This window comes from Podarcis bocagei (genome assembly GCF_964188305.1).
Source record: "Podarcis bocagei genome assembly, chromosome: 2".
Lineage (NCBI taxonomy): Eukaryota > Metazoa > Chordata > Lepidosauria > Squamata > Lacertidae > Podarcis > Podarcis bocagei.
The window spans coordinates 113,337,456-113,357,947 of record NC_138126.1 but is presented as its reverse complement, the minus strand read 5'-3'; the positions used below and the strand labels follow the sequence as shown (position 1 = coordinate 113,357,947).

The 20,492-nt window shown below is 44.8% G+C and overlaps 1 protein-coding gene and 1 long non-coding RNA gene across 6 annotated transcripts in view; one reads left to right on the top strand and one right to left on the bottom strand.

Moving 5' to 3' along the window:
- Positions 1 to 5,271, top strand: part of RAB11FIP4 (RAB11 family interacting protein 4) — a 239,220-nt gene extending 233,949 nt beyond the window's left edge. For 3 of the 5 annotated variants that reach the window (XM_081181359.1, XM_081181360.1, XM_081181362.1), the window contains 2 exons: positions 1,164 to 1,259; positions 2,935 to 5,271. In XM_081181359.1, coding sequence (XP_081037485.1) covers positions 1,164 to 1,259; positions 2,935 to 3,051 — 213 coding nt within the window. In that variant the 3' untranslated portion in view covers positions 3,052 to 5,271. The remainder of the gene's footprint in view (positions 1 to 1,163; positions 1,260 to 2,934) is intronic. The other 2 variants (XR_014004695.1, XM_081181361.1) reach the window with 2 other exon arrangements.
- A 7,643-nt stretch (positions 5,272 to 12,914) lies between these two features.
- Positions 12,915 to 19,538, bottom strand: LOC308580285. Its single transcript, XR_014004784.1, has 2 exons — positions 17,904 to 19,538; positions 12,915 to 13,122 (listed from the first exon to the last, which is right to left on the bottom strand). It is a non-coding gene; the product is annotated as an uncharacterized lncRNA (long non-coding RNA).
- Between the last annotated feature and the right edge of the window lie 954 nt (positions 19,539 to 20,492).

Sequence of the window (20,492 nt, the reverse complement as noted above, 5' to 3'; positions counted from 1 at the left end):
TTTGAAGCCAGTTTTCTAAGCACTGCCCAGATTTCTGTGGGAGGCTTGCTTTGAAACATTGGTTGGCGTAATAAGAAAACAAAAAAACAGGGCCTCCTTATCATGAAAGGTGGGCAGAATTATTCCAAAGCTGTTCACCTGAGTTAATAAGTCCTGCCACCTGACCTTACAAATGCACACAAGGGCTGGGACTTGGTGGGAAAAGGTAGAGGAGGGAGATCAGTCTTTAAAGCCACAACAAAGCGGTGATCAAAAGTGGGCATTTATATCCAGCTTAGGGTCCAGGCGGATGATCTTCTGTTTGGCTTGATTAGCACTTGGTCACTCTTATTCCTTTGGCCGATAGATTGGACCAAAGTGTCCTTTCCCCTCATTTATGCAGTCAGCTGGCTGTTGGAGCAGAGCGTTCTTTCTGCTGGAGGACAGGGGAAGGAAGAGCCTTGCAGCTGCCCCTTCTCTAGCTAACAGATGGGGCAGCCTGCTTAGTCTCCCCTTGGTCATTGCATTCTTCCTGGATGGCTGGGGGAGCAGCCTCCTCGTGGCCCCAAGTGCGAAGTGTGCTGCCTTCAGCTCTGTAGTCACTGGGCGATGTAGAATCGTTGAGTTGGGTCATCTAGTCCAACCCCCTGCAAAACTGGAATCCTACCTGCAGCCACCCCTGGGTGGATTCGAACCACCAACCTTCTGGTTAACAGCCAGACACACTGACCCATTTGAATACAGAGTTAGCAGCAACTGACACCAGCGCTGCACAGCCTTTTGCTAGATTCCTTATGGTCCATTGGTACAGATTACCGGTAAATTTATAAAGCAAGAATGCACAATCAATGAGTTTTTGACGAGTCAGAGCAAACTATAATTAGCAACAGTAATAGTATTAATAGCTGCCCCAGCAGCCCTTGAAAGAATTCCTGGCAACCAGCAGGCATCAATTGGTCTGCTAGGAAATAACCATGATGGACCATGATCTGTCTTCTCCTTTGCTATATAGAGCAACTGTATTAATATTTCTGTACCATGAGGAACCTTTGCTAAACTAAGCTTTGACATCTAAGAGAAACTGAAATATCTGTAAAGATAAATAAAAAGCTTTTTTAAAAAAAATATTAAAAAACTTTTTCCAGTTGTATTTTATTCAAGTGAGAATATGATTTGACATTTAGGGAGTTATGGTAAAGGAGCTTTTGCAAGGGGACAGGGATCAAAAGCTGAAGATTCGTGAGATTTCTAAGGCTTATGAACTCCCAGAGTCTCTAAAGGTAAAGTGCAATAGATGATACAGACATGCTGTAGCTGTAGCAAACAAATAGTGTGCTGAAAATAAGAAAATCAAGGTAGAATTTTCTTTCCTGTGTATTGCAGTGTCTTCAAACTTTATTTATGTGGTGGGACGCGGGTGGCGCTGTGGTCTAAACCACTGAGCCTCTTGGGCTTGCCGATCAGAAGGTCGGTGGTTCAAAACCGCACGATGGAGTGAGTTCCCATTGCTCTCTCCCAGCTCCTGCGAACCTAGTAGTTCAAAAGCACACCAGTGCAAGTAGATAAATAGGTACCGCTGTGGTGGGAAGGTAAACGGCGTTTCTGTGCGCTGTGGTTTCCGTCACGGTGTCCTTTTGTGCCAGAAGTGGTTTAGTCATGCTGGCCACATGACCCGGAAAGCTGTCTGTAAACAAACGCCGGCTCCCTCAGCCTGAAAGCAAGATGAACGCCGCAACCCCATAGTCGCCTTTGATTGGACTTAATATGGTTGTTCTTGTCTGTCTGCTGCCTGTGTTAAAGTATCCAAACAGGTAGTTAGCTTCATGTCCTTCTTCATACTATGCACATGGTTAAACCAGGGAATCAACTTCCCAAAGATGTAGTGTTCTCTTAGAATGGCAATGGCACCCACCTGAGAGGTGCCGGAACTGAGTTCTGGAGAGTTCCGGCTGGAAAAAAGCCCTGACACTTTCCCTCATCCTCCCACCCTTCAAAAAACAACAAAAATGTTCCGGGTTGAGGAGGGAGAGGGCTCAGCGCCTCATTTGGAAGGGGAAGTGCTTCACCCTTTAGGGCTTGGGACGCTTTGGGAAAGAGGACAGAGCTGGCTTTTGACTAGCCTGTATTAAGTTTCTGTTCATGCCCACCACCCCCACCACCCCTCAAAACGTTTGTGCCTTTCTGCTACTTTGTGGTCTCCCTTTCTCTGCAAATGCACAGCAAGAAAGAGAGGAACCTGTAGTAGAGCTAGGTAAGGGTTGGTTTGGTTCAGTTCTCATTGGGGGCAAATACATGGGGGAAATAAGAGTTGGGTTTGGAAATATGAGCCTCAACTGCCTTTTTAACCACCTGACCTGTTTGATTCACTGATAGGTGGGGGTGGGGTGGAGGGGAGAGACCAGGAAATCTCCACACCATCCCCTCCCCTGCCTGGTCCATAAGACACACCTAGTTTTTAGAAGCAGAATGCAAGGGGGGGGATATTTAAAAGGAGCGCTGAGCAGAGCTTGTATGCATCCCAGGCTCTGCTCAGCGCTCCCTTTCACGAGCCACGTGGAGCGTGTGTGCAGCGCTTGCGGGCTTTTCCCCAAGGAGGGAAAAGCCCCCAAGAGCCACACACATGCTCCGCGCGACTCTTGGGGGCTTTTCCAGGAGGTAGGGGAAGGGGCAGAGGGGCTAAGCCAGAAGCTAGAACAGCAAGAGGGAGCGCTGCGCAGCGATCCCTCTCACTGTTCTGGCTTCTGGGATAGCTGTGCATCCTGCATTCGCTCCATAAGACGCACACGCATTTCCCCTTACTTTTTAGGAGGGGAAAAGTGTGTCTTATAGAGTGAAAAATACGGTAATCTCCATTAAAATAAGCTGGAGGCCAAAGTGTGCCTGATCGCTCAGTAGCTCGGGGTCTTTATGTCATGTCACAATGGAGGTTTTTGACGTAGTCCTTCCTCGTTTCAGCTCATGGAAGCCCTCAAAGAACAGGAAGAGATCAACTACAGACTGCGCCAATACATGGACAAGATAATCCTCGCCATTTTAGACCACAACCCATCCATCCTGGAAATAAAAAACTGAAGACTTGGAACAAGGAAGGAGAAGCAAGTAGAGCCTTGCATCTGATGGGATGCTGTTGGATCCAAATATCACTCTGCTACTGTAAATGAACCTATATATATATATATACATATATATACACACACACATAATATATATATATATATATATATATATATATATATATATATATATACTCTCACGTGTGGATGCACAGGACGTGTTTATAAGAGGTTTGGTACACCTTGTCTGTGAATCATAATTTGGCTCGGTCCGTTTTTCCCCATGCACTTTCACTACTACTTGGGGGTGGAGAGGGGGAGAAGAGACTGTTACGGGATTGTAACGAAATAACCACGTACGTAACTGGATTTGCACTGTTTTTAGATACTGGACACACACACACAAAAATGACACTACCTCTAGATGCAAGGAGAAAAAGACAATGTGAGCATATCTAGTGCCAATCTTCCCTACCCCAAACAACACGCAGTTCCATGTCTTATCAGTTTTCACCCCTTCCTCTTGCCGGAAATGTGTAGCAGGTCCAGGTTCGATTCACAAGCACTGATTGTTTCCCCTTTTTGCCAGCGTTGTGCTACTTAAGCTACAGGAAGGTCAGTGCTGCCAAAAAAGAATGTATGTATGATACCGAAGGGGAAAGAGTATAGAATTTTTATTTTTTAAACACACACACGCATTTGCCTCCTCTCTAGAAAAAAAAAACACTTTAAAAATGCTCAATGTACATGGTTATGAATCCTCTAGGGCAGCTGATAGTATTACGCAGAACCATGTGTCCAAGCATGTAATAGGGCTGGGGTTTTGCCAATGTTGTTCTGAGCTTCACACCTGCAAAGCTGTTTTCAGAATTTTTATTTCTTTTTGCATCGAGATTTTCACTGGGCTGCATCAAGGGCTGCTGCTGGAGATTAGACTGTTTGCTACACCAGGCAACAAATGCAAGCTGACTTTGGTCACATGAAACTCACTGTGCTTTCCTTGCCTTAGCAGCCGCTGTATTAAAATGTGGGCTTGGCCACCCACTGAAGGCTAGTAAGTTTTCCCAGGTTGGGGTGAGGCTGCGTGCTTTGCAAACAGAAATCAACAAACAGGAGATTTTGTTGCTACTGCTGCTTTAGATCTGGGCAAACCGTCCCCTGCTGATTTGTGCCTATTTACAAAGCCATTCAAGGCGCAAATTAATTTAAGGAATGGGGGCGAACCTACAGCTGCTTCATTTAACAGGCATCCAAAGCCTTGCAGAAAGACCTGTGACTGCAGTGAACCATGTGCTTCATTGAAGAACAAAGTTGTTTTTTTAATTCTCTGAAACATCAGAAACATCGCTTCTTTATACACAACATTTATCCAGCTTGATGGCTCTTGAGCTCAGCTTTTTTGTGAGTCACCAGATATGCAGACACTTGTGCTATTGATTCTGGGTGTGATCACTCTGGGAAAATCAGGATTGATCACCTACACCCCTATTGTGTGCCATCTAAAAGCATTCTCAAGCTCACTCTGGCTTTCCCTTTTCTTTTTTCACTATTTAATGTGGGGTAGGGAAGCTGGCACCCTCCAGTTGTCATTGGATTCCATCTCTCGTCAGCCACAGCCAGCATGGCCAATGGCGAGTGATGATGAAGGGTACAGTGCAGCAACATCTGGAGGTTCTCCACCCCTAATTTAAAACCACGGCTTTGCAGCGTGGTCATCCATTCCCCCCCCCCCATTCTATATCCAAAGTTAAACCCATACAAATGTTACCTTCGGGATGTGGGGGAAATTGGTAGCGAAATAACACCATGTTCCCAGACCATGGGGGCTATCATTTTTGGCTTGTCCAACTCAAAAGATGCCTTGTGACAGCTGCTTCACAGATAACACATTAGCTGCATGGACGCAGCATGTCTGTTGTTGAACTTGATAATCAGGCACACACATGTATTAGAGGGGTGGGGTTTGAACTCAATCACATGGGTTTCCTGCAATTTCGTACTCAATAGTGGCTTACATGCAGAAAATACAGAGTGTGTAAAAACATCTGCAAGACTTGGGTGATGCTTGTATCTGTTAGCACCTGTTGCGTATTCATTCCCTAACTGATCACAGCCTTCAGTTCCAAGTCAAAAAACAGACTTGGTGGCAGTGTTTTGTTTTTGTTTTGTTTTAAAAAGGGAAGTTGGGTGTGTAGACTTCTAGGGTCTGTAGCTACCAAAAATAAACTGGAAGACAGAATCTCTTGCGTATTAATCATTTTAAAAACCACTGATCTATATCTAGCAAAAGTGTTTTGCAATAAAACACTCTCAACCCCTCCGCCCCTCACTTTGATTTCTAGATATAAAATGGTTCTGTGGAAATCATGATCAAAATTCTTCTGTGGTCTCATATTTCATGTCCAAACAAGCATTAGCTTTCTGGGCAACCATACATTTGGCAAACAATGGTATATCTTCTTTTCTTTTGAGAAAGAGATGGGAATGCAATTCATAAACAGAATAGGGGGTGAGCTATCTGAGAGTTAGGAGTCTGCATGCGTTTGACATGCCCATGGTGTTTATTTTACTCTTGTGAAATCATACGTCTCTCCCTACACCTTGTGAAGCAGCCTTCTTCCTATATTTGATGTCCTCCCAGATGTTTTGAACTACACCTCTCATCATCCCTGACTGCTGGCTATGCTGGCTAAAGATGATGGGAACTGGAGGCAAACAACATTTTGGAGGGTTGGGGAAGGCAGCTGAAGAGAAAGGCTTGGAAATGTGTTGACTGCGTCTGTAGAAGATTCATGATCCAAATAACGCATTGGGGTAACTGACACACCTCAAAGAGTAGGGTGGTATTTTGGAGCTTTGGAAAATTCCCTCGCCTCTTTCCACTGATACCAATGATCTTCCCTATAGGTTCATTGCATCTGAGACCTGGGTGTGCCCTAGAGTACAGTGGTACCTCAGGTTACATATGCTTCAGGTTACATACGCTTCAGGTTACAGACTCTGCTAACCCAGAAATAGTGCTTCAGGTTAAGAACTTTGCTTCAGGATGAGAACAGAAATTGTGCAGCGGCGGCGCAGCAGCAGCAGGAGGCCCCATTAGCTAAAGTGGTGCTTCAGGTTAAGAACAGTTTCAGGTTAAGAACGGACCTCCGGAACGAATTAAGTACTTAACCCGAGGTACCACTGTAATCTCTTTTTTTTCTGACGGATTTTATTACAACTACACCCCAGAGCTGCTTAGTATCAAATCTCCTTGATATCAAGCAAATCTTGCCAAACATCCGGGACAAATTCAGCCAGAGTAGTGATACGAAGTAATCTAGAAAACAAACCAGGTTGTCTCCTTTGAAAATATGCCTCTATATTATTATTCATCTGGATATATCTAAAGGAGATTCAGTAGTTTCCTCTGAAATGGGATGACCAATCAAAATTATTCTATATGAAGCATTCATGTATGCTTCTGCAGCTCCTGCCTTTGGGTTCCCTACAGATTTCTCCCACTTGATGTTGTGATCACATACACCAGCTTTTCTCAACCTGTGGGTCCCCAGATGTTGTTGAACTACAACTCCCATCACCCCTAGCTAACAAGGCCAGAGCTCAGGGATGATGGGAGTTGCAGTCCAACAACATCTGGGGACCCACAGGTTGAGAGCCGCTGATATACACCAATAGCAAGCTACCTGAGTCCCCGACCTTATGAAGCCAAAACAGCACAATCTAAACACAAGGGGCAGGGGCAGGCTTGAGGGAACCCCAAAGTTTACAGACATTTACAAAGATCTTTAGGAAGCAAACTCTGAGGAGGAATGTCCAGTGCATCTCAAGTGAGGACTAAGCATGCGCAGAGGGTACTGAATGTTGATTTACGGTCAGGGATGAAAATGGGGAGTTTCTTGGGGGAAGGCATGGCTGACTGGAACCTTGAACAGGAGTGCGCCACACAGCAGCTTCCTATTGCATGTCCAACATGTAAGGGATCAGTTGCAGTTGATTGAAGAGATGGGGAGGTGGATGAATGGGATGGGAATCGTGAGAGACCAAGAAGAGGATTAGCAGAATCAAAACAGGAAGCCACCGAAATTATCCATAGCACTGGGAAAAGGAACAGGGTGGGCCATGGTAATATTGGTGACAACAGAGCAAGAAGCTGTTAAAGTCCAGTGGGTATTTATGGTGGTTCCCACCGCAGTGAGAGTAATACAGTGGTGCCTCGCAAGACGAAAAGAATCCGTTCTGTGATTCTCTTCGTCTAGCGGTTTTTTCGTCTTGCGAAGCAAGCCCATTGACGGATTAGCGGATTAGCGCTATTAGCTGCTTTTAGCGGCTTATCTGCTGATCGGATCAGCTGATAAGCGGCTTAGCGGCTTAGAAAAAGGGGGGGAGGGGAAAAAACCCGCAGGAACTCGCAAGACATTGTCGTCTTGCGAAGCAAGCCCATAGGAAATTCGTTTTGCGAAGCACCTCCAAAACGGAAAACTCTTTCGTCTAGCGAGTTTTCCGTCTTGCGAGGCATTCGTCTTGCGGGGCAGCACTGTAATAATGGGATGATAATTATGCCAGCTCTTTTTAATTGCATTGCCGGCTGAACTTCTAAGATCACCTCTCCGTTTGGCACGTGTAACTTTTGAAATGCACTGACGTTTACTTCCGCCATGCCACTGCTGTCTTTTTAGTTGCGGTCATGGCAGAAAGCCAAAAAAGTTTACTGAACTACATCTCCCACCCCACCCCTTTGTGGTGTGTATTATGGGGATTTACAAAATCATTAGCATCGACTGCAACCACTGTTAATATCCTTTTGAAGGCACAAAAGTAATTAGCCACCGTGTGTGAACAGCAAGAAAAGGGGGTTGTTTTAAGTATCACATAATCTTATGACCATTCACCTTTTTAATACATTGGCATTCAAGGGAAGATAAAAGGAATGGTGGAGTATTGCAGGTGTTCGTTAGTTTGAACGTTACCGAAGCTTTCGCCTTTGCAAGTCATTCATTCTAACAACGCATGCAACATTTCTTCTGAGCGGTTTGATGCTTATTCCCCAACATCGCCAGCGATTGGACTTTGATAGCACAGAGTTGCTGACATAGCTTTTACAGGATGGAGGTAGAGAGAATCTGAACGTTTGATTCCGTACGGGTTTGAGCAATGGGTCATTTATGCTTTGTTTTCAAAGTTGGAAGAACCAGGCATGTTGAGATTTGTGAGACAAGAGAGGGAGAAGTTGGAAAGACACCGAGAGAAAGTGCTGGTTTTGGCCAGGGCAGAAAGCGATAGGTTGGAAACTGCTAGATGAATTCTAGCATCGGGAATGCTGCGTTGCTAGAAGTATGTAAACAAGTTTGGATAAGCATGTGTTGGGGGCAGGCTTGGGTTAGAGCAGGGTCTCCAGCTGTTTTTGGACTACAACTCCCATCATCCTTAGCTAGCAGGACCAGTGGTCAGGGATGATGGGAGCTGTAGTCCAAAAGCAGCTGGAGACCCAAGTTTGGGAAACCCTGGGTTAGAGGATACGTGATTCCTAACAAGGTGATGGATGATTACATATTTGGGTCCTCAGCCCAAATACTTTATATTCGAGGCAATCTTTAAATGAAACTTTGTAAGTGATGTGCCAATGCTGTTGTGTTTGTTTATAGCTATTGATGTATATGACGTTGCACAGAAATACGTTTGGGTTTTTTTCAAGTGGCTATCTGAATTTCTTAAACCGACCGTCTTTGTTATATTCTAGTGCCTTTGCCTTAGTGCAGCCGTTTTGAAAGAGTAGATAGAGCAAGGATGGGGCACCTTGGACCTTCCAGATGTTGCTGCATCACCTCTGACCATTCCCTGTGCTACAACATCTGGAAGACCACAGGTTCCACATCCTTGGGGTGGTGACACCTGAAAAAAGAGAGAGAGAATATTCTTGTTTGTGTGGGAGCTTTCCCCCCCCCAAAAAAAAGTTTGAGATGTGCTAATGTATGTACAAAACACCTGAAAGGCAAATGTTGATAAATGTGGAGTCCAGGAATCATGAGGAGTAATTGGATAATCTGTTGTAATCTGTTCCAGCCCTTTTACCAAGGGAGAGTAGGGTTGGCCAGTGAGTTTTGTCATTCCCCACCCGCATAGGATGCCTTAGGCCAGGCATGGCCAAACTTGGCCCTCCAGCTGTTTTGGGACTACAACTCCCATCATCCCTAACTAACAGGACCAGTGGTCAGGGATGATGGGAATTGTAGTCCCAAAACAGCTGGGGGGCAAGTTTGGCCATGCCTGCCTTAGGCTGTAATCTTACATCTACTTAGCTTAGAGCAGCCTTTCTCAACCTGCGGGTCCCCAGATGTTGTTGAACTGCAACTCCCATCACCCCTAGCTAGCAGGGCCAGAGCTCAGGGATGATGGGAGTTGTAGTCCAACAACATCTGGGGACCACAGGTTGAGAACCGCTGGCTTGGAGAAAACCCCACTGAATTCAGCTGGACGTTTAAGACACATCCATCATATTGGAATTTCCATGGGAGTCCTGTTGTTGACTTGGTATGAATGTTAAGGATGTCACAGGGTTGTTAAGGCAACAATTCTGGATGGAAGTTGGAACTCTGGAATAAAGGATGTCTAGCAAGTTTTTCCGCATGAATAATATGCAGCTGTTAAGAACCCCAGGAAGCAATATTAATCTCTAGGGCTGCCATACGTCCAAGGGGAATTACTGAAAGGTGGTGCTGGACTTTGAAAAATTGCGGAGGGTTTTGGCGTTTTTGTAGAAAATTTGGGGTCTTTCAGGGTGTCCTGGTTTTTACTTTTGGAAGTACGAAACCCTATTCGTCTCAGACAAGAGATATTCATGTAATGCATTTGTGTGGCCAAACCAGCTCATTGATATTCCTCTGTCTAATGCATTTTGAATGTGTGTGCATGCATATAAACTACAAATGTCAAAATGTGAATTTTAAGTATGAATGTTGAATTCTAAAATTCAAAATGCGAATTTTAGTTTTCAAATATTAATGGGGAAACTTGACAGCCGGAAGCCAACCTTGCACCAGAGTTTTGGGACCTGGGCAGCAAAAGTCAAATTGTAGTAATAAGTATTTAAGTCCAAAGTCCATAGTTCGGCAGTAAGTCTTTATTAGGTCCAGCCGTAATTTTGTAAAGGAGTAGCAAGTTTTTGAGTTCTTCAGAACTTCTCCATCAGGTAAGTGTTCTGGAGAACTTGAAAGTTTGGCGATAATTTGTGCACCATTTTGTTTGGTCCTGATAAAGGTTTACTGCCAACGACAGATTTGTGAGTTTTCAGTTATGGGCCAGCAGAGCTACCCTTTTTGCTCTGGAAGAATTTTAAGGCGTATCATTCGCTTGAAAATTGCTGCCCTTCCAGACCAACCGATTTTGGGGAATCCATCAGATTCTGTCACTGTGCAAACTTCTGGTTCTTGTGAAGATGTGATCGGTGCGGCACGACTTATGCACTGTGGAGAAGGACCATTCATGCAGCCAAGTACTTATACAAAAGCCAAGCCGAAAAGGGAGAATGGGAGGGATGCTGCAACGCCTCCATTCAACCGACTGGACTCATAACCACGCCTATCATCTGTGTAAATCCCTTGGCTTTTATCACTGCTCACTCTTCCTTGTAAAATTAACATTCTGCCCATCCAAACTAGCAAGACAGGGAAAATAGCTTCGACCTGCGCCGACATGCTAGTATGCTACAAGGCAGTACCTACGTTGCACTTCCAGTATGTTTCAGTACAGATAATATACTGAGAATTACTGTAAACTTTTTATTGTGGGAGCCATTAGTTTTGCTTTGTTGCACAGATTGTACTTACGAGTTAAGGGTTGGGGTTTAAAAAGAAAAATTGTTTTGCATGACTATAGTTTTTAGTATTTGTGCCTTTAACTTGCCTGTCATGACTGTGTACAGATACCTTTCCCGTCCCCCCTTTGATCATCTGTTTGCAACGGATTTTATATATTTTGATGGTCTTTTGTTTGTTTCTGCTCATTCTTATTCCTCCTGGCACCTGCCCCCACCCCCCACAAATCTATTGTAAATGTGTATATATAAAATAGAACTGGATTTGTATTTCACGTGCCTCAATAGGATGTAAAAAAAAAAAAGGATTCATTTTGTACAGATTTTTCTTTAGCACTAATTCTTGTCCTGAGTATTTAGCAACTTAAAAATAACTAGTTGACTGTCTTATTTCTGAATCGTTGTGTTGAATGGAAGGAGTAATTCTCTCGTCTTTTTGAAAAAGCAGTGTGTGCGTGCCACACAAACACAAACACACACACACATTGTAATCCTTCCTGGTTTGCTGTTATTTATAATGAGTTACATCTATTTTGTCCATTCTTAGAGTCTGGAACAAATTAAATTGATGGCTTACGCAAACATGCTGTTCATTCGCTTTTAAGAAGGGGTTATCATCTTCCTCCTTTCAAATGAACTGGACAGTTCTGCAGAGATGCTTCCTATTCCATGCCGCTTATTCTCAGCCTTATCCTGTTCCACACCCCTGACCTACAATATGGGGTTGACAACACTCACCTAGCTTGAAAGAATTGCTAAAAATAATAATATGTGAAGTGCTCCCGAGAGCTTGATGTGTGCTTGTAGCCTGTCAGCTTCGCCTATGATCCAGTGCAGATCCACCTCTCCGAGAATATCTTCCCCCTCTGTGTTTGCATGTGTGAAAAGAGTTGGGGAGCGAAGGAGATGGGGTAGCACAGAAGGAAGGTGATGGGATGGCCCAGGTAATATGGGGCAGGGAAAGGGGGCGGCACAGTGTGTGTGTGTGTGTGTGTGTGTGTGTGTGTAATATACTTGGAGTCGAGAGTGGATTTCATGCTCTTTATTCAGCTCATAGTGGGAGGAGGAATGAAAGTTCCCCCAAAGTATCTGCTTTATATACATTATTAACACAATGGGCTGCACGTGATTGGCTAATTCCGGAATTCTCCTGTAGGCCAATCAGGTTGCGGATTCACTTCCATCTGGAGCTGGATTGGGTGGCTCCTGCAGACCAATCATACTGCTGCATTGTTCTAGGACCAATCAGACTGCTGCATTCTGAATCCTATTGTTCTAGGACCAATCAGACTGCTGCATTTTGGATCTGCAATATGCATTTTGACCTGCAATATGGGGTTGACAACACTCACCTAGCTTGAAAGAATTGCTAAAAATAATAATATGTGAAGTGCTCCCGAGAGCTTGATGTGTGCTTGTAGCCTGTCAGCTTCGCCTCTGAGCCAGTGACTGGGCTCAACCTCTTCAGCCCCGACTGGGCACTCCCAGAGACCTTCCACAGCGGGGAGCAGGTCTAAGTGCTGTGGACTCACAACTTAGAGCTGTGAGCACCAAACTCAGTTCCAAAAGTCAGCGGAGCACAGCAGAGCATGAACCACACGAACGACAGCTCTGAAGTAGAACTTCTTTTATTCTTAACAGCTACTGCGTAAACTAACTAAAGACTAATTGGAGACGCTGGACTGCATGAGTGTTAGAGCTGCTTGAGCAGTCACCTTATCTATATACAGATAACACTCAGACTCCCATAGGCTGGAGCGGAAGAAGCGATGAGCAAAGTCCGCTCCCTCCTTTCTGAAACATTGTCAGCAGATTCTTGCAATGGAAGGGGGGAAACATCCTCATAGCCCATATTATGTGGCCCGTAGCACGCTGCAGATCCACCTCTCCGAGAATATCTTCCCCCTCTGTGTTTGCATGTGTGAAAAGAGTTGGGGAGCAAAGGAGAAGGGGTAGCACAGAAGGAAGGTGATGGGATGGCCCAGGTAATATGGGGCAGGGAAAGGGGGCGGCACACGTGTGTGTGTGTGTGTGTGTGTGTGTGTGTGAAATATACTCGGAGTCGAGAGTGGATTTCATGCTCTTTATTCAGCTCATAGTGGGAGGAGGAATGAAAGTTCCCCCAAAGTATCTGCTTTATATACATTATTAACACAATGGGCTGCACGTGATTGGCTAATTCCGGAATTCTCCTGTAGGCCAATCAGGTTGCGGATTCACTTCCATCTGGAGCTGGATTGGGTGGCTCCTGCAGACCAATCAGACTGCTGCATTGTTCTAGGGCCAATCAGACTGCTGCATTCTGAATCCTATTGTTCTAGGACCAATCAGACTGCTGCATTTTGGATCCTGTTCAACTCAGTACATAACAGAGAGAGAGAGAGAGAGAGAAGTGGAGCATCAGAAAGAAAGGGATGGTGCCAAAGTATAGAAAATTACTGCTGCAACCTCCACTCACTTTGTCTCTAGCTCTCCCTGCCACTGGCATGTGGCCCAGGCAGATTATCCCCAAGGAAATGCACCCTTGACAGAAGAATACGACTCCATGAGCATTAATTGCTGCATTAATTCCATCCGCACTTATTGGAACATAAGAAGTTGCCTTGTGTGGTGTAGTGGTTAAGAGCGGTAGTCTCGTAATCTGGGGAACCGGGTTCGCGTCTCCGCTCCTCCACATGCAGCTGCTGGGTGACCTTGGGCCAGCCACACTTCTTTGAAGTCTCTTAGCCCCACTCACCTCACAGAGTGTTTGTTGTGGGGGAGGAAGGGAAAGGAGAATGTTAGCCGCTTTGAGACTCCTTAAAGGGAGTGAAAGGCGGGATATCAAATCCAAACTCTTCTTCTTATACCCGCTCAGATTACCTATCCAAGCCCATCATTTGCTACTCTGTGGCTGTGGCTTTCCAGAGTCTCAGGTAGAAAGAGGTATTCCCATACCGGAACTTTTTACCTGCAGAGGACAGGAATGAATGAGAGCCCTTCATTACGTTAAGCATAGACTCTGCTCTTGCTCTAAAGGCCAGCCCTCTGTTTCCCAAACTTGGGCCTCCAGCTGTTTGGGGACTACAACTCCCATCATCTCCAGCTACCAGGACCAGTGGTCAGGGATGCCCAGTTCGCCCAGCTGCAAAGGGATAATATCAACAATATGGAAAACGCTACTTCAAGACTCTACAAAATCCCTCCCTGCAAAATCCCTCACCCCAGTTTGCCCAGTTTGGTATTGGGGACACCTGACTTGCCAGTACTGTAAAAGTAAAGGGACCCCTGACCGTTAGGTCCAGTCGCAGACGACTCTGGGGTTGCGGCGCTCATCTCGCTTTACTAGCCGAGGAAGCCAGCGTACAGCTTTCGGGTCATGTGGCCAGCATGACGAAGCCGCTTCTGGCGAACCAGAGCAGCGCATGGAAACGCCATTTACCTTCCTGCCGGAGTGGTATCTATTTATCTACTTGCACTATGATGTGCTATCGAACTGCTAGGTGGGCAGGAGCAGGGACTGAGCAATGGGAGCTCACCCCGTCATGGGGATTCGAACCGCCGACCTGATCGGCAAGCTCTAGGCTCTGTGGTTTAACCCACAGCACCACCCACGTCCCACCAGTACTGTAGTACAAGTGAAAAGGATCTAGGGGTCTTAGTAAACCACAAGCTTAATATGAGTCGACAGTGTGAAGCAGCAACCAAAAAGGCTTATTTGTTCTATCTGGTGGCAAGCACCACTGGCGTAGACGGTGTGTCAAGTCCAAATTCCAGCAGTCAGGAAACACAGACCAGAGTCAAACCCAAACCACAGTCCTGCAGAGATCCTAGAACAGGCTTCCTCAAACTCGGCCCTCCAGATGTTTTTGGCCTACAACTCCCATGATCCTTAGCTAGCAGGACCAGTGGTCAGGGATGATGGGAGTTGTAGTCTCAAAACATCTGGAGGGCCGAGGTTGAGGAAGCCTGTCCTAGAACATCCAAGCCAAGGTCCATCAACATGGACCTTGCAGGTGAGCAGAAACAGCGCCTCAGCTCTGCTTCCCTTTGAAGCCTTGCAAGTTGATTGTAGCCTCTGGGCTTGATGAGGCAGGTGACCTTCACCTGTCCTGAGCCAACTCCAGCTGAAGAATAACACACCTCCTCCCCAAGCTAGCAAGCCCAACCTTTGGCTGTGGGTCCTTGCCTGCCTTAGTCTTCCAGAGCGTACCTCCTGCTGCTCCCTATGCCTCACAGCCCACCTTGTTCTGGCCTGAGACCAGCAGCTGTGAGTCTTGCCTGATCTGCCCCCTGTCTGGGTTAGGGCGGGCTGTCTTCCCAGCTTATCCATGGTGTGCACAGGAAATCGAGTTCATGAGATAATGAAATTCCAAGAGATCTCTCAAGAGAGAAAGACATAAGGTTTGACGGAGATCTTTTCCAGCGGCCGATTTCTCAAAGAACATCACATCACCTCTGCGGGTCCCATACAGCTAAGACAACAAAAGTTGCTGCGGAGGTAAAGAGTTCCTGTGCCCTCATTATAGTTAGTAAAGCACATGTGAGCTAAAATAGGAGATGCATTTTGTGGAAAACTTGCCTCCTGGAAATTGCGTACCTGTGCCACATTCTAGCAAAAAATGTCTCTCTCCCCCACCACCACCACCACCTTACAGATTGAGGACGGCGATTTATTTGCATCTAACGAAATTGTATAGATCAGAATAGCTACACCAATAATAATAATAATAATAATAATAATAATAATAATTATTATACCCCGCCCATCTGGCTGGGCTTCCCCAGCCACTCTGGGCGGCTTCCAAAAAAATATTAAAATACTGTAAGACATCAAACATTAAAAGCTTCCCTAAACAGAGCTGCCTTCAGATGTCTCCATGAAGACTACAGTGGTACCTCAGGTTAAGAACTTAATTCGTTCCAGAGGTCTGCTCTTAACCTGAAACTGTTCTTAACCTGAAGCACCACTTTAGCTAGTGGGGCCTCCGGCTGCTGCTGTGCCGCTGGAGCACGATTTCTGTTCTCATCCTGAAGCAAAGTTCTTGACCTGAAGCACTATTTCTGGGCTAGCGGAGTCTGTAACCTGAAGCGTATGTAACCTGAGGTACCACTGTATTCAGAGTGAGAGCAATTGCTTTCTGCCCTCACTTTGATTTGGCTTTGCAGCCAAATTTATTTAGTTTTGCGACAAGCAGCTGTAGGAAAAGCTCTTGATCAAAAGCTGTAAGGTTCCTGATTTTGCAGAGAAGCCTACAGCTGTGTGCATGTAGGCTTCCTGTTTAGACCTTCCACCGAAGGTAGTTGAAAGGCAGGCTCACTGTCATTGGGCATGGTGCCAGAGGGTGTCTCCCCATTCCCTCCTCCACACTTTATCCCTACACTCTGTGAAAAGGGTGGATGTAGCTTCAGAAACGTATTTATTGCATATGCAGCAAAGCTGCAGATCAAGGGAAGAAGAAACCACAAACAGGCTGAAAACACTGCATGAGATAGGTAAGCAACGCAGATTTTACCGTAATTAAAACTCTGTCCATTTTTCTCTCCCAATAATTTTAGTGGGTCTCCATTTTGCATTGCTCTTCGGCTGTGCTCAGTGACTATCAAGGTCTACTAGCCACAATGGCTATATTTTACAAACAGTGTATGTTTATTTTGCAGTGGTACCCTGGTTCTCAAACTTAATCCGTTCCGGAAGTCCGTTCCAAAACCAAAGCGTTCCAAAACCAAGGCATGCTTTCCATAGAAAGTCATGCCAAATGGATTAATCTGCTCCAGACTTTTAAAAACAACCCCTAAAACAGCCATTTAACATGAATTTTACTATCTAACGAGACCACTGATCCATAAAATGGAAGCAATAAACAATGTACTGCAGTCACACAATCAGTAGCTGAACTGGGTTCCACACAGTCACAAAAACAAAACGAAAAGAGCCGCAAAAACAGACCCCAGCATAACACTCAAAACGGAAGTGTGTCACTCAAATTAGAAGCGTAACACTCAAAATGGAGCACGTTCAGCTTCCGAAAAAAGTTCGCAAAACGGAAGACTTACTTCCGGGTTTGCAGTGTTTGGGTTCCAAGTTGCTCGAGTACCAAGGCGTTTGAGAACCAAGGTACCACTGTACTTTAAAGCATTTCTAAATTGCTTAATGTTTTAAAAGCCTCTTAAGTGGCGCACACTATATGCTATTTCCGAACAACATCCAGCAAAAGAAAAAACACCACCTAAAACTAACCAAACAACAGTATATAAACATATAAAGGTGAAGATTTGACGCTTTCTTCCGCACAGTTTTTGATCTGGGCTTCCACTGAAATGAGGCTGCATTTTAAGTAGTATTTTAATCTTGTTTTTAAGTTGTATTTTAATCAATTGTTTTTATACCCGGTGTTAGCCGCCCTGAGGGTCTTGGCCAGGGAGGGTGGGGTATAAATAAAATAAAATAATAAATAAATAATATAAACAGAAGTAAAACACAGATCTGAGGGAGTCTTGCACACGCACAAAATTGTGGTATTGGAGGAGACACTGCCTTCTCGGTAGTGGCGCCTTCCCTGTGGAACGCCCTCCCACCAGATGTCAAAGAGAACAACAACTACCAGGCTTTTAGAAGACATCTGAAGGCAGCCCTCTTTAGGGAAGCTTTTAATGTTTGATGTATTTTAGTATTTTAATATTCTTTTGGAAGCCGCCCAGAGTGGCTGGGGAAGCCCAGCCAGATGGGCGGGGTATAAATAATAACTTATTATTATTATAATTATTACTCTGAAAACCAAAGGCTTGGAATAACAATAACTTGGGTCCTGCTTGTAAGCTTCTTGCAGCCATCTGGCTTGCCACTGTGAGAACAGGAGGAACGTGGATCAGATGGGCTTGGGGCCTGATCCTGCAGGGCTCTGTTAGATGTTTCAAAGCGGGAAGCTGCTGCGCCAGCGACGGACTTTTCCCAAGATAATAAATTTGGATTGCACGCTTCCCCCCAAAGTACCACTGAAAGCAGCAGGGTTCCAACAGCAGCATTAAAACATTAACCTACATAGTTAAAAGACAAGCCGATAGGAATAGCAACACACCGTAACAATATATGTCCTTATCAGGCAAGTAGAATTGATTGCTGTGCTGCTGTTGCCGGTTTTTCATTTTTGCAGAGATTAGGGTAGCTACCAGGTCAGCCTGTGTGAATGTTTTCCTCCCTCTAAAGTAACCTGCCCTTTTGGAGTGTGATTAGATTTGTGTTTAAAATGCTAAGTCACTAAGAGGAAATAAAGTCAATAGTGAAATGTGGCTGAGTGTCACCTGCCCGGACAGACTTCTTGTTTTAATTGGCAACATTAGCATTTAAAACATTTCCTCAAATAAGCTGAAAAATGCTGGGCCAATCCCCCTTCTCCTCCATATATTTTGGCTACCCATGCAAGATCGCACCTCTTTATATTTCACATTAATCTGTACGCTCCAATATTTTTCTGATGAAAACAGGACATCCTCTTCCATAATAATTATTATTATTTGGCTGAGTTGCCTCAGCCACTCTGGGTGGCTTCCAACATACATGAAAAAACATTATAAAACATTGAACATTAAAAACTACCCTATCAAGGGCTGCCTTCAGATGTCTTCTGGTTCGGACAGGGGTCACATAACTCCATATCCCCCAAAATTTTGCCAGTGAAAATAAGAACGCCCTAAGGAAAAACGCGGGTGGTGCTGTGGGTTAAACCACAGAGCCTAGGACTTGCCGATCAGAAGGTCGGCAGTTCGAATCCCTGCGACGGGGTGAGCTCCCATTGCTCGGTCCCTGCTCCTTCCAACCTAGCAGTTTGAAAGCATGTCAAAGTGCAAGTAGATAAATAGGTACCGCTCCAGCGGGAAGGTAAACGGCGTTTCCGTGCGCTGCTCTGGTTCGCCAGAAGCGGCTTAGTCATGCTGGCCACATGACCCAGAAGCTGTACGCCGGCTCCCTTGGCCAATAAAGTGAGATGAGCGCTGCAACCCCAGAGTCGGTCACGACTGGACCTAATGGCCTTTACCTTTACCTTAAGGAAAAACGGGACAGTCTGGGATCAAATAAGAAACCAGGATGGCTTATGTAAATCCAGGGCTGTCCCTGGAAAATAGGGATGCTTGAAGGGTCTGTTAACTGCACATTGCTTTGAGATTACAGCTAGCTTCACACTGAATTCTTCGGGATGCCAAACAGGCAAGTTCACATATATATTAATAGGGTTTCATAGCTATACAAGTTATTAACTGATGGGATTTGCCTGTTCCCAAAGTCCTGTTATGAATAGGCCCTTTGCCCGGCCTTATGCCCAACGCACACATAGGCTCTTATGTGTAAGAAATATTTATCAAAGCAGGTCAGTTTAGGCTTGGCAGCAAGCTCAGAGTTCGAGAGTCATGATCCTGGAGTTCAGGCAAGGCACTCTGAACCGTATGGAAGCTGCAAAGATATCCCGACAGTGGCCCCTTTTCACCTGCCACTTTTTTTAAAAAAAGTTTTTACTGAAGATTTTCTTGGGTTACCATAGTACATACAGTGTCTCTGCTTTCAGTTCAGGGAGTTCCTTCTACAGATCATTCATATTTGATGTGAGACACTGTTATAGACAGTATGAAATTGGGGGAGAAAAGAGGTGGGAGGAATGAGGTAGTAAATTTGCATTATTCTACATAGTGTATGTGTAAAGTTTTTGTGTCAACGCCACATGGGTAGTTTTTGTTTTTTTTTTATAAAATTTTTTATTGCATTTCTTTCCATAGGTTAACAGATTAATTTACATAGCAACATACAAGAAACATTTTTTTTATATATATATGAAGAAAAATAGAAAAAAGAAGACAAAAGTTAAATATCATCAAATTCACTTTCTTTTAGACCTCCTCACATCCTCTCAACATTGCTTTCATTATTCTAACCAGTTCAGCAATTTGTTATCTTGTTTCACGTCTTATTGTACCTTTGAGTTTATTATGTTACCAATTTCGAAAGTTTGTAATTTGTTTTCAAGACTTTTAATAAACATAATATTTTGTTTCTAATTTATCTCGGTTTTTTTTTCATCATTACTTACTTTATCATTTACTTAGATAAATTGCAGAAGCGTGACGTTTCTTAATCGTGCACAATCTTAACATTCAAACAACTTATAGTATTTTTGCAAATAGTCCTTAAATTTTTTCCAGTCTTCCTCCATTGTTTCTTCGCTCAGATCTCGGATTCTGCCAGTCATTTCTGCCAACTCCATGTAGTCCATCAGCTGCGTCTGCCAGTCCTCCAGTGTGGGTAAATCTGGTGTCTTCCAGAACTTTGCAATAAGGATCCTTGCTGCTGTGGTTGCATACATAAACAAGGTTCTATCCTTCTTTGGCACCTTCCGGTCCACCATGCCCAGAAGAAAGGCCTCTGGTTTCTTAGAGCAGCGTTTCCCAACCTTTTTTGGGCAAAGGCACACTTGTTTCATGAAAAAAATCTCAAGGCACACCACCATTACAGCCCCGTGACGTCAGCGCGCAGCGTCACGCCAGGAGGGACATGAATTGCTAGCAAATTACATAATCACCTCCTTGAGGGCTGGCTCATCTTCTCCGAAGGCAGAACCCCATTAATTAACAGCACAGACTCACACCATAGCCAAGACGAGGGGGGAAAACCTCAGTCA